Here is a 13,601-nt window from a genome sequence, read left to right on the forward strand (position 1 = left end):
GTCCAGGGGTCCGTGTTTGCCCAACTATCTATTTTGTATTGCTTATAGGAGTTATGAGATTGATCACTGTTCGTTATCTTCACATTGCATTACACATTACAATGGGGGAAAATACAACAAAAATCTACGAACACAATTTATTAGAAGTTAACTTTTAATAAATTGTGTTCGTAGAACAATCACTCTGATTGTCAATCACAATATGACTATGTATGAACATCTGTTCTAAACAAATACTTGGCTGTTTATTCAAATACCTGTGATAATATCGCATATTTTATTTCCAAAAAGGTCTAAATTAAGGAGTTAGTAACCCCCTAATTTATACCTCTTTGCAAATATATGATGTTGATATGTAATTCAAATGTAATTGAAAAGTAATGGTCATTACTGGCATTTTTATGAAAGTAATGCATTACATTACAATTACTTGTAATTCAAAAATGGGTGCATTACACATTACACCCCATTACTTTAAAGAAATGTAATGATTACAATCCATTACCATTACACATTACCATTACCCCAGGTCTGCTCCCAACCACACACCACTTTAATCTAAAACAAAGGCAGTTTTTTGCCTTGATCAACACAAAACGTACGTTTATACTTGTGAAAATTCAGATTTTATGCCTAAATTGATCTGTTTGTGATCTTATGAACTAGAACATAACAACACGATCACCCCAAACTACTTATAATCATCATAGCATAAATGCACTGCGATTTTTCTGACCGAGATTTTACTTTCACTTGTGCCCCCTCCTTTTTCGGAAATCCTGGATCCACCATTGAAATTAGTATCAACATTTTGGGTAAAATTTCAAGGCCAAAGAAATAACATTAAATGTACATTGTACATTTCCTCGCATATATTATAGTCATTAGTAAATGGGGCGACGATAGGAGTACGTATTCCTTATAAAACACTGTCTGAATACTTGTTAGCTTCAGATGAAATGCCAAAAGTTTGATATCTATATGGTACTAAAAGCTGCAACAAATCAAACTCTTGATTATTCCATCGGGTACTAGGAGATCCGTAACTCCCACGTATAATTTCGGCCGATTGGCGAGGAAACATTCACTACCTACTTGCATTGTCTTCGCTTTATAGTTTCTAAGTGAGCGCTGGGATCAGAGATTAAATATGACATATTCCCGTTGCGACGCTAGCGATATAGCCACCAGATTACCAGTCTTTGTAGGGAATGGAAATTATTTATGAATTCGAAATAGTGAATAAAACTCATCGAAGTAAGAGATAAATCTAAGATTTAACTTTCATTCAAAATGCATCACATAAAATGAATTTAAAGTGATTATCAACAGTTATCTAGTGGAGAATAAGTTTACCTGTAACAGTGCAAAGCACATCTGATGTAGATTTCCCAAGCATATTGAAAGCAGTAACTGTAAACCATACTGTCCCCTGAAGCTCAATACTGGGAGTGTAACTGTGGAGTCTTCCATATCCATTGTCACGAATGTATTCTACATCTTTAAATGATGCTGATAAATTACCGACAGTGGAATAGGAAATCTTAAAAGTCTGACTATCTCCACCATTAAAGTTAGAAATCCACGATAACTTTATGGAAAAGGGGTTGCCGCAGTCCAGTGTAACATTGGTTGGCATCAATGGTGGTGCTGAAGTTAATATATAGTACGGGTGATGATACACGAGTTGTGGAAATAGAGAATTCTTATTTTTATAATTCATTATCCAGGAAAATGATCACACATATTACCGTAGATACCATTCAATACCGTAATACAATATTCGTATGTTTGTTCTACATCGTTCTACAGAATTCAAATTAAACTGTAGCAATATATCATGCAAGTATGATTTTGATATGAATGTAATGGAATTAGATTCCACATACATACATTGAATACTTTATTTTAAAAATTACATTAATTAAAAAAAATGCTTTACTTCAATTTATTTATTTACATGTACAAAGGATGAAACGCCATTATAAGAAGAAGAAAAAATCAAAGTGAATTAATTTCTAACTTTGATTGTGTTTCCTTTGTTCCATCACAGCAACTCATGTTTACTGTAATTAAACTACTGAATACATAGCTACATAGTTAAAGCTAAACGTTTTTAAAATACTTAGTGGTGTAGTTCAAATATTTCTACATTGAAAACCATATTACATTCCATTAAGAACACCAATACACAATATGAAAGTAGGAGACATTGTCATTTGCCAATTCTTTGCATCTTGTAGAAGGTAAGAACAGTTATAAGAATGGTGATCTAGTTTTACTTTGAAATCAATGTTTCACATGAAAGTCGATATAGCATTTAAAGCAAATTGTTTTCATTTGTTCAATTCATGCACATGCATATCACCAGTTTTGCATGAGTTATTATTTTAGCCAGTATGTGTTTATCAGAAACATTAAATTGCGTTAGCTTATTCATATAGATCTTAGGGAATATATATGTAACTGCTTTGAGAAAGAACTGCACACTCACGCTACCTCTGGATTCCAGCCTACATTTTTAACTCGTATATTTTAAAAAGCTTTGCCAGTTTTGCTAATGATGTGTTTTTAAATGCAAAGAACAATCCATTAGTAATTGCTTATCAATTTTAATACAAGTGTTAATTTATCAATTGCTCTTAATTTCTTTTCCCCCATACACTACATTTATTCACATAATGAAAGCTAGTCTGGGTTTTAACATCACGCCCTTACAAACACACCTGACTAGGGGATACAGGGTATTTTATCTACCATTTACTCTCACATCCACTTGCTCTTAACTTAAATTCATTTTGATTAGGGGGTAGAAAAATACGTTCCTTGAAACCGGGCTTTAAAACGCCATATATTTTAAAATGCTTATTGATATAAAAGAATAACCATTTAGTTTGTCAAAATACTTTATATCATTGAGTAAAAATGGCTAATATTTGACATAATTTGCAATTGATCACAGAGTGAACATTTTCGCTGTGTTTAGGACTGTAAACATACATGTATGTTCCACTCGTGAAACAACAAAAGTTCTGGTATAAATTAGCTAAGTGACAATATATAAGACCTGCAAAAAAGGAATTGTGTTTCACGGGGGAGGGGGATATTTTAAAAATAGTTTTCATTTTATATTGATTCCTATATTGAAATACGTGATTTTAACTCAAATTATAGAGTTACCTTTCTCTATGAAAATGGATATAAATATCTATATTGACAACAACAAAAATTAAAATGATAACTTTAAAAAAAAATACCAGAAGGTAGGCGGAGAAACAGTACTATGTAAAACTTATACGGTACCAATTTTGATGCACCAGATGCGCATTTCGACAAATAATGTCTCTTCAGTGATGCTTTCGCAGTTCTTAAAGTACTTCATAACTTTATAATTTTTGCCCTTAAATATTTTGATAAAGATCTTGCTTGTCAAACAGATGCTAATGTTCTTGTATGCATGCAAGGTGAAGATAACAAACAGTGATCAATCTCACAACTCCTATAAGCAATACAAAATAGATAGTTGGGCAAACACGGACCCCTGGACACACCAGAGGTGGGATCAGGTGTCTAGGAGGAGTAAGCATCCCCTGTTGACCGGTCACACCCGCCGTGAGCCCTATATCCTGATCAGGTAAACGGAGTTATCCACAATCAAAATTAGTGTGCCAAGAACGGCTTAACAATCGGTATGAAACACGTCAGCATTTGACTCAATGATAAGTTTTATTGACGAACTAAATCGTTATAACGACCATATAATTTGCGAAATGTTGACGTCAATCGAAACTGTTGAAACCCCTGTACCATCAACTTGTTTGTCAGTAGCTTACTTCGATTTAAAAACTGACTATACGCAGAACAATCTCTTGCATATCGAATCAGTTTAGATATAAAAAAACACCATATGCAGGTGATAATGGAATAATGCTACATAAATATGGGAAGTTGACAATGGATAAGCTGAAATCATCCGGTTTGTCATACAGTTGAGTTGTCAGTTTGCTGTTAATGTCTACTTTCAATACAATATCTAAGTATGGAGCAGAAGTGGACGACTCTGTGGTGTCCTTTATTTCGAGCTCACAGGGATATATCATATCGACATATGAATGAAAGTTATTATTGTTAATAGAGAAAACGTCATCGATATATCGAAATGTCGAATGGAAGGCCACAGCGAAAGATTTTGTTTTATATATTTTGTATTGCTTGTAGACGTTATGAGATTGATCACTGTTCGTTATCTTCACCTTGCACGTAGAAGTTTTTGAATAAATTCTGCTTCACATGAATATAAAAACAGGTCAGCTAACAAAGGAGCATAATTCGTGCACATGGGAATTCCAACAGATTGTTGGAAGACCTGATCACCAAATACCACGAAGATATAGTCAATGAGGAACTCTAGCATATTTTTTTATTTTAACTTCAGATTACTTGTGCGTGGAATCAGACTGGCGTTTAACAAAGTAAGTTTTTGAATGACTGATCACTAAATATGAATATTTCCGGTTTCCATTTTTGTTGAAGAAGCAACTGTCTATGATATCAAAAAGTCTAGTCTTTAATTTATCTTGAGGAATGGCCGTGTATAGTGTTGAAAAGTCATAGGATTTAATGTTATTAATTTGGGGGAAATTCTTCGATTTCAGGTTTACTAAAAGTTCTTTAGAATTTTTCAGAATCCACATCTGATTAACACCACTTCTGGCATATGTAGTCGGACAGTAAGTTTGAAGTTTCTCCTTCACAGCTGTTAATATTTTCATGAGGAGTAAAGATAGGGGCTTGGTAGAGCACTTACTGGATGCAGCAATGTATCTTTGTTTGTAAAGGGTTTTATGTAGTGTAGGATTCCAGTATAGGTACGGTAACTCATAATTCGTATTGTATTTCAGAGTATATTCATCATCAATATCATCACCAGCATTTCTATGATAGCCAACATAACCACAAAAAAAAATTGTCCAGAAGACCAAAGTTAACTGAAATTTCACACTCATTTCCATAAATGTTTCTTACATTGAACTTTCAGTCTGCTCTGGATTTTATTCTTAAGAAGCATACATTTGAAATTACTACTTGTAGTAATTCCGAGGAATATCATTTGAGTCCATCCATTACGTAACGAATTTAAAAATACAGTTTATACTTCCTGTGATACACGACGTTTGGGATTGCCTTTGTAAGAGGAAACTGTAGTACTTTGATGGAACGACGAACGAACAACGGGCAAAAACATATAGCAATTCGTCATCTGAGTGACTCAGGTTACCTAAAAATAAGGATTCATTACATAAACAACGTGTTGTATTGTTTCTACTGACTCACTTGCTGTGTCCACTTGATGACTTCCGTAGAAAGTACCAACATCATTCTGAACCATTATCGTGTAATTTCCAAAATCCTCTGCATAAACCCTACTTTTGTGTAGAGTGATGTTTTGTTCATTTTCTTCTCCGGCAACTGTTATTCTGTAATCATCTGTATTATTGTGAAGGACTCTACTCACATTGTTTTTTCCTATGAAAGTCCACTGCGTCAGAGTCGCTGGTGGGTATAATAATAATCTCACGATAATTTGAAGAGAGTCGCAATTTCCTATAACAAGATTGTTCGGAGTCTGGGAAGCACTGTAATGCAGTCGGGGTTTACCTGTTTGATGAATAAGCACACGATCGGAAAGCTTACATTTATTAACGAATCTTCAGTATCTAAGCACCATGCACAAATATGAAATTATTTTAACGTCCATAACATTTGGGAAATGCTGACTTTAAACGAGACTGTTAAAACTTCTGTAATACCAACCTGATTGTCACTAGGCTTCCTCGATTTAAAAACTGATCATATGCATAACAAACTCTTGCGTATAGAATCAGTAGAGAAATACACGTGTTAACACCATATACAGGTGATAACGGAACATTGCTACATCAATATGGAAAGTTGACGATGGAGAAACTGAAATCATTCTGTTTCTTATAAAATCAAGTTTTTAGTTTGCCGTTAATGATGTTCATGATAGTTTCGATTCATAAAGATTTACTGTCTTAAGAGGTTTGGCCAACTGTATGAATATCATCACTCACACATATAGGAAGACATCAAATGATAGAAATGAACACCGTTAATATGTTTTCTTAAATCTCTCGCTCCTTAATTGTTTTCTTCATTTTAAAGAGACACTCTACAAGCCTCTTATCTCATGAAAATAGAATAGAAATTCAGGTGGCTCATTACTCTAAATTTTCATTTCATGTCTCGTTTAATCACCTCGTATGGAGTATGATTTCACCATCGAAAAAATATTTTAAGCTATCAGTTATCATCTTATCAGACTATCTGAGTCTTTTAACCATGTTTTATGATGTATTCATATCATACATCAATTTGGACTCTATAATATTTTATTTGCAAACAAAACACCCTTTTACTATTCCGTGGAAAATCACAAAAAAATCCTATAAAATCGAGAGCCTGTAACATTCTGTTGATGGTAAAACCATATTTCATAAGAGGTAGTTTAACGAGCCATTAAATAGAATTTTGGTGTAATGGGGCACCATAAGAAACTCGAGTTTTAAGGAAAAGTTGTGATCTAGTGGTAGAGCGTTCGTCGCGCATGTTGAAAGTCGGGGTTCAAATCCCGGTCGCGACGGACCCAAGTCGTCAAACAGGTAGTGAGTTGCATCGCCAAACGCTCGGCATAAGGTGTGAATGTCACGGGTCATCGGAGATAACCTTAAAATGTGTCTTCCGTGTCGCAGTAGGTGTAGCACGATAAAGATCCCTCACTGCTCAATGGCCATATACGCCGAGCGTAGGCCTGAATTTGAAACCCTTCACCGGTATTGGTGACGTCTCCATCAGTGAAAAATTCTCGAAAGGGACGTTAAACAAGATACAATCAATCAAAAGATCTGGTTATGGAACCTATATTTGTTATATTGCCACCTGATAGAAGTAACGGTTAAACATTGACCCGTAATAACAAGAAAACTTACACCTAACCACCACATTGGTTGTTCTGACAGCTGCTGGTCCCTTTCCATTTTCAGCTGTAACTTTGTAGCTCCCGTGATCTAAGCAATTTACTGATGATATATCCAGTGTGCTACTGTTTACATTAGAGTCTCTCTTTACAACAGTGTTGTTTTGAACAAACACCCAGGTGATGTTAGATAACGGATTTCCCTCCACATCACATTTTATCTGAAGTCGTTCATGTTCACTAGTGACATATTCTTTATCTAAGTTTGATGTGATGACATTGTTATCTGAAAAGAAGTTGATATTTCTAAATATTAGAGCGACAAAAGTTGATTGTTAAAGTTTTCTATGATATATAGTAATTATCATTAATTTGTGCTACACAATGAGCATGATAGACAACACATGCTAGGAAACCAGTTACTTGTTTAAAAAATCATTAACACAATTACATGTATTTATTGCATTATCAAGAGTCTTATTGGGGCCAGAAAGCAGAAATAGTTTGGCTTGCATTTATGTAAGAAAGCTGCACATAATAATGTTCTAAACAATATACATTAACAATGTTATATTATATATATTAAGGAGTTACGCAATATTCCACTTCTAGGTTAAATTACAATTTATGTCCCCTTAAACCTGCCTCATACCAAATTTGAAAAGAATTGGACTCGTAGTTATGAAGTCATCTGACTTTACGCCGGTTACCTAAAGATGTATTTTGGGCAATCGAATTAAAATTAGATGTTAGATCCGCTCGCGTATTCGCACTGATGCATACGCGAGTACGCGAGCGGATCTAACATCTAATTTTAATTAGATTGTAATTTGAGTTGACGATCTGCAACTTATATAGTCATTGAAATATACATAAATCACATAGCCATGGAGATCAAAGGTCAGATCCATATTTCGTGGATCTTTTGTGTTAAGCAGAAAAAGGTTTGGGATATGGGGCTCACGACAAATGTGACCGGTCAACAGGGGATGCTTACTCCTCCTAGGCACCTGATCCCACCTCTGGTGTGTCCAGGGGTCCGTGTTTGCCCAACTATCTATTTTGTATTGCTTGTAGGAGTTATGAGATTGACCACTGTTCGTTATCTTCACCTTTCATGCATTACTGATGAAAAATATTCAGAATGTTTCAAATAAATACAGGTTTTAAGCTACAAACTGACAACTCAACGGTATGACAAACGAAATGATTTTAGCTTCTTCATCGTCAACGTCCCATATTTATGTAGCAATATTCCATTACCACCTATAATGAGCAACTCTAGCATGGTTTTATTTCAACTTCAAAGCACTTGGACATGGAATAAGAGTGGTGTTTTAGATGACTAATCACTAGATATGAATATTCCCTGTTTCCATTTCTGTTGAAGAAGAAACTGTCTATGATGAACAAAAATTCCAGTATCTAATATATTCTGAAAAATGGTCGTGTAAAATGTTGAAAAATCCTACGTTTTGGTGTTAGTGGTTTGAAAAAAGTTTGGCAATTTCAATTTACTAATAGTTCTTTAGAATTTTCTAGAATTCACAATTGTCTGTGTAAATTAATCATACTTTAAATGTATGTCGCCTTGCGTAGTGTTATACACTTTTGAAATTTACTTACAGTACACAGTGATGGTTTGTGTTCCTGACGTCTTGTTATATGACAATGACGATCTTGGACTTGTGGCTCTACACTGACACGTTCTCTGATTGTACTTTCTGTTTGCTATCAATGTCAGCACTGAATGGGTCCCTGTATTGGTCATTTCAGTGGTCAGTCTGTCATCTCCACATAGCCAGCTCCACGTGATGTGAGGGTTACCCAGTGTAGATAAGTTACACCGTAATGTAATGGACTGTCCTTCATCCACTAACGTAGATCCATCAGCTGTCAGTTGTGGGGCAGCAGGGGGTGCATCTATTTAATCACAATTTAATATATGTCTTATATTTCTATTTATATTTACATATTGGTAGAAAACCTTAAGCATGATAGGGATTGTCAGTTGATGTATTGATGTATTACTGCGCATTTTCCGTTCCATGAAGTGTTTTAGCAAAACCCAACGTGGTACCCACGAAAAGTGTTTCATTCCGTGTTCATCTCATTGCTTTCAATATGATTATGAGTAGAGTCAGAAACGTAATGCTCATGAATGCAATATTTAAAGATATTTCATTCGCTCATTTAGACTACACTTAATAGTTTATTGTAATAAAAATGCATTACGTCACAATAATACGCTCCAAATGACTCCCTCTGTATTATAACGGTATTATATTGTTATAGTCATAACAACATAATTTGTTTTCATAATGTAAAATGTCTGAAGATTTTTACTTTTAAAAAATGAATGCAAGTACGTTATAAAACGTGTAGCCATATTCAATTTCAATTTTACTTTCTGATTACTTAACACTGATCCAATTTTTCACATTTGGATATATATATATATATATATATATATATATATATATATATATATAAGACTCATGCACAAAGCTATAATTTTAAATCATTTTATAAGATATCACATTTATTTTTTTTGAAAGGAATAGGCAGTGATATTTCATAATACATAGAGGATATATATAATGCGTGTTTTGATATTTGGTTTATCCAACGAGTTGATATGGTGTATTTATTCGCCAGGCTTGCCGAGATAAACCAAAATATCAAAACACGCAATTATAGATGTTCTATTCATCTCATATGTCTTCTTGTCGCTTAATTTTGAGATGATCCCCAGTATGGTAGAAACAGCTGATTGAATTTGTTTTGAATCCGTGGCTCAGACGTCATGATTTATCAGTCTTCCTTACGCGGGAAAAAATAGTGCGCATATAATCCTTTCATATACGGTACAAAAGGGTACTTTTATAAAATAAATCATGGATGCAAATTGTTTTAGAGGGGATTATAGTTTATGTTTAATAATGGTTTTGCCATTACAACAAAATAACAACTATTGACCGAGTATTTATTTTTTGACGTAGGCCTGAACTTCTGATAAAAGTTTGATGTCGGCGTCTTTTTGAAATAAACATGTGTATGCTAACAACGATCAAGGAATGTAATATTTTAATGCAGCGTTATTAGAATGTTCAACAGTTTACAATGAAAAGTAAAAGTGTTTGTGCTTTGGATTTTATTCACGTGGTTTCTTTGGATCTGAGGCCGAGAGGAAATCATAAGGCACTTTAAACATAGTAAGTAAAGCTGTTGAGATTTCAGAACATTCAATATGGCTCCAGAGAAAAGAGACTGTGCTTGTGAATACTTGGTACCGCAGCATATCGAGGTACTTTCGATTAGGCTTGTCCAGTAGGCGGTTGTTTCCTTGTCGATGATAATAGTGTGGACATCTTTTTGTTTTCTGGTCGTAATTTTTTTAGTAGGCCTAGCTATTGATTGAGTTGAAATTTTTATGGCCGGTAACTTGCATTATATGTCAGTGGGGGCAACATCATTTTAATTTTGATATAAAAGAAATTCTTAATAAATACAGAATAACAAGTTACACGCGTTACTCCATGCATCGATATGCATAAAGACAGAAATATGTCATCAAAGCGGCGACAGTGTCAAAAGTAGTTCGGACCGGAAGTGCTTTATCAGAAGGGCGTGTGATAAAGCTAATTCTTTATCTCACTTGCAATAAACACCACACGTATGAGATAAATGTAGTTCACTTTACTTTGACATGTCAATCTCATTAACAACAAGGTAGATATAGTACATTTTCTTTAAATTCAAGACTTACTCATACATGTATATGAAATTTACCCCAATCAGAATATCAGTAAGTCGAGGATATCTCCCTAACCCTTCCTGAAATCCCAGGATTTCATCAACCAATCAATCACAAAGTACGTTTTAGAGTACTGTTCCTTGTTGATATGAATATTCAAATTTCACCCATTCATGTACTTACATATTACACCTAGTTCAGTTTGGACTGACTGGATTGGAGTGTCTCCATAGATGTTGATTGCAGTACAATATATCCTCTTCCCATTATCCGTTCTTTGAAAAGATGACGTGATATTACTGGTCACATCATACAGCAGAGTATTCGTTGACGAGATTGATGAACTTTCATTCAAGACCACGCCTTCTTTGTACCATGTTATGTTTGCTGCTGGTCTGGCAGCTTTTGATTCACATCTGAAGGTGAAAGGTTGTCCTTCAATGACCTCTACACTGGACGATGGTGACAATGTGACGCTACTGACGGGTACTGAAATAACAATGTGTTACTATTATCATCACAAATATTAGTACCATCATTATTAGATTTCACCAGTAGTGCAACAGATGTAGATCAAGTTTCTTTTTTCAGTCAAAGTACAAGCAATGTCAACGAAGAAAAAAAAAAGAAATGTTTCAGAAACATGTATCCCCCCGTGGCGCAAAATTGAAAAAAAAGTTATAAACACGAATCATTTAATTGATAGTATTTCACTGTATCTTAGTTTAAAAAAACTTCTATCAAATCAGCACGAGAAAAGCGTACATATTTATTAAACAATGGGTATTGACTATAAATTTTAAATTTTTGTCGTGGCCTTGTGACCTCAAAAGCAATAAGGACCATCTACTTCCTTGGTATAATCAGCGTACAAAGTTTGAATTTTGTCAAGGAAAGGGTTTTCAAGATACTAGTATTGAGCAGATAATATTTTGCTGTGTCCAGTTTCACCCTTCACAATTTGACCCCAAAATCTATAGTGATGAATGTATCTAATCCTTAGGATGTATTAGTGTAACTAGTTTGATGTAAATCAAAGCAAATGATTTTCAAAATAGAGATGAGAAATTATAATGCTATGTCCAGTTTGACCCTTGATCTTAGACTATGGCAACACAAAATGTTCTCATTACGATGTACCAGTGCATCAAGGTTGATGTATGTCAAGGAAAGAATTCTGAAGATATTAAGCGGACAATATCTTCCTATTTCTAGAGTGTGTTGACTTTTGACCATGTGACCCCAATATCAACAAGGGACATACATTTCTGAAGATGCATTAGTGTACCAAGTTTGATGGCTGTCAAACAAATGATTCTTAAGCTAGTGAGCCGACAAAACTTGGTCTACAGACCGACCGAGAGGTGCAAAACAATATACCCCTCTTTTTCAAACGGGGCATGAAATTGTGAAAAAATAAACGAAAAATGTCCAAAATAATTCTAACGAAATTAGAATCATATTCTTACATGTGTATATGCAGTAGGCATAGTGTTTGTGCAAACACAAGTGTTCAAAACCTAACAAATCCTCGACTTCATGTATGAATTAGAAAGATGCATGCAACTGCCAGATGTGATGGCTTGAAATACAGGTGTTGTGTAGAGAAATAGTCATTCCATAATTTAAGCAATAAACTATGGTGGCATATAAATATCTTATATATTTTGTCAAAATAATCATCTTTTCGGGGCATTTTAAGTTAGCCCTATCAACAAGTAATCATGCATATCAGAATACTGATTATACGTGTATTAACAAACGATCGTATTTAAGGTGGCTCACTACAACTTGAAAGAGGTTATCAAATCAACACGAAATATGTGAGTACACCACATCCAGCTGCCTAAAGAAGAATGTGTCTACCCCGAGTGCAACGTCTGGCGCCGGTGTACTGCACGGATGAAACCAAACTGCGGTTCAACGAAAAGGTGAAGCTTACAACCTGCGCAACTCCTGCTCCCTGGGAGTCTGAATAGCCCTTTATCGGGATCGTTCTGCTCACCTCCATGGATGAAAGGGCTAGAAAAAGTGCCCTACATATAGTCTGCTTTACATCACCTTGGCCATTATAACGCGGCTGTCGTGGATCCCTCTCAGCCGTCGAACAACAACAAAGAAAGATAAAATGCTCAATATAGCGACAATGATTGTGTAAGCCCTGCTGGATAAGATCAAGGCAAACAGGCCTGAAAGGAGAATTACATCGGTCGCCAGAGCATTAGCTCGCTACAACGTAGGCATAGCAGCCCTCAGTGAGACGCGCTTTGCATATAAAGGGCAACTAACAGAATTGAACGACGGATACACCTCTTGCCGAAACAGTATTGAACAACGTGAGACAGGTGTGGGGTTTGCCATCAAATGTCATCTGGCACAGAAGCTTGTCAAGCTCCCCAATGGCGTCAACAACCATTTTATGACTCTCCAACTGCCGATTGGAAATAAGAAGTGTGCTACAATGCTTGGTACCGATGCTACAACAATCACAAACCCAGATAACAACAATGACAAGTTCTACATGTCTGAAGAACTGGACACCCTCATATCAGCAGTCTCACAGTCCGAAAAGTTTTGTTTTCGGGGACTACAACGCCAGAGTAGGAACAGACTACCATACCTGAGAATTAAGCATTGACAAGCACGGAATCGGCAAGTGCAAAAGGAACAGTTTACAGCTGCGCAAGATGTGTGCTGCACATGACCTTGTCATCTAAAACATTACATTCTGCCCAAATACCCGTGACAAAGCATGCACATTAGCTCTAACCATTGGTACATCATTCAATGGAATGTAATAGAAACGGAAATCATTGTATACAATAATGTTATGAGGAGGTCAGCATT

At 35.3% G+C, this 13,601-nt stretch overlaps 1 protein-coding gene across 16 annotated transcripts in view; it reads right to left on the minus strand.

The window, feature by feature from the left end:
• LOC125681396 (hemicentin-1-like) overlaps positions 1-13,601 on the minus strand; it is a 60,249-nt gene that overhangs the window by 10,114 nt on the left and 36,534 nt on the right. For 13 of the 16 annotated variants that reach the window (XR_008799850.1, XR_008799847.1, XR_008799848.1 and 10 more), the window contains 5 exons: positions 10,938-11,243; positions 8,624-8,920; positions 7,011-7,283; positions 5,335-5,658; positions 1,357-1,650 (listed from right to left, as the gene is read on the minus strand). Coding sequence is in view for 10 of the 16 variants with exons in the window: in XM_056153651.1 (XP_056009626.1) it covers positions 1,357-1,650; positions 5,335-5,658; positions 7,011-7,283; positions 8,624-8,920; positions 10,938-11,243 (1,494 nt within the window). In the remaining 6 variants the exon portion in view is untranslated. The remainder of the gene's footprint in view (positions 1-1,356; positions 1,651-5,334; positions 5,659-7,010; positions 7,284-8,623; positions 8,921-10,937; positions 11,244-13,601) is intronic. The other 3 variants (XM_056153655.1, XM_056153657.1, XM_056153652.1) reach the window with 1 other exon arrangement.

This window comes from Ostrea edulis, chromosome 2 (genome assembly GCF_947568905.1).
Source record: "Ostrea edulis chromosome 2, xbOstEdul1.1, whole genome shotgun sequence".
Lineage (NCBI taxonomy): Eukaryota > Metazoa > Mollusca > Bivalvia > Ostreida > Ostreidae > Ostrea > Ostrea edulis.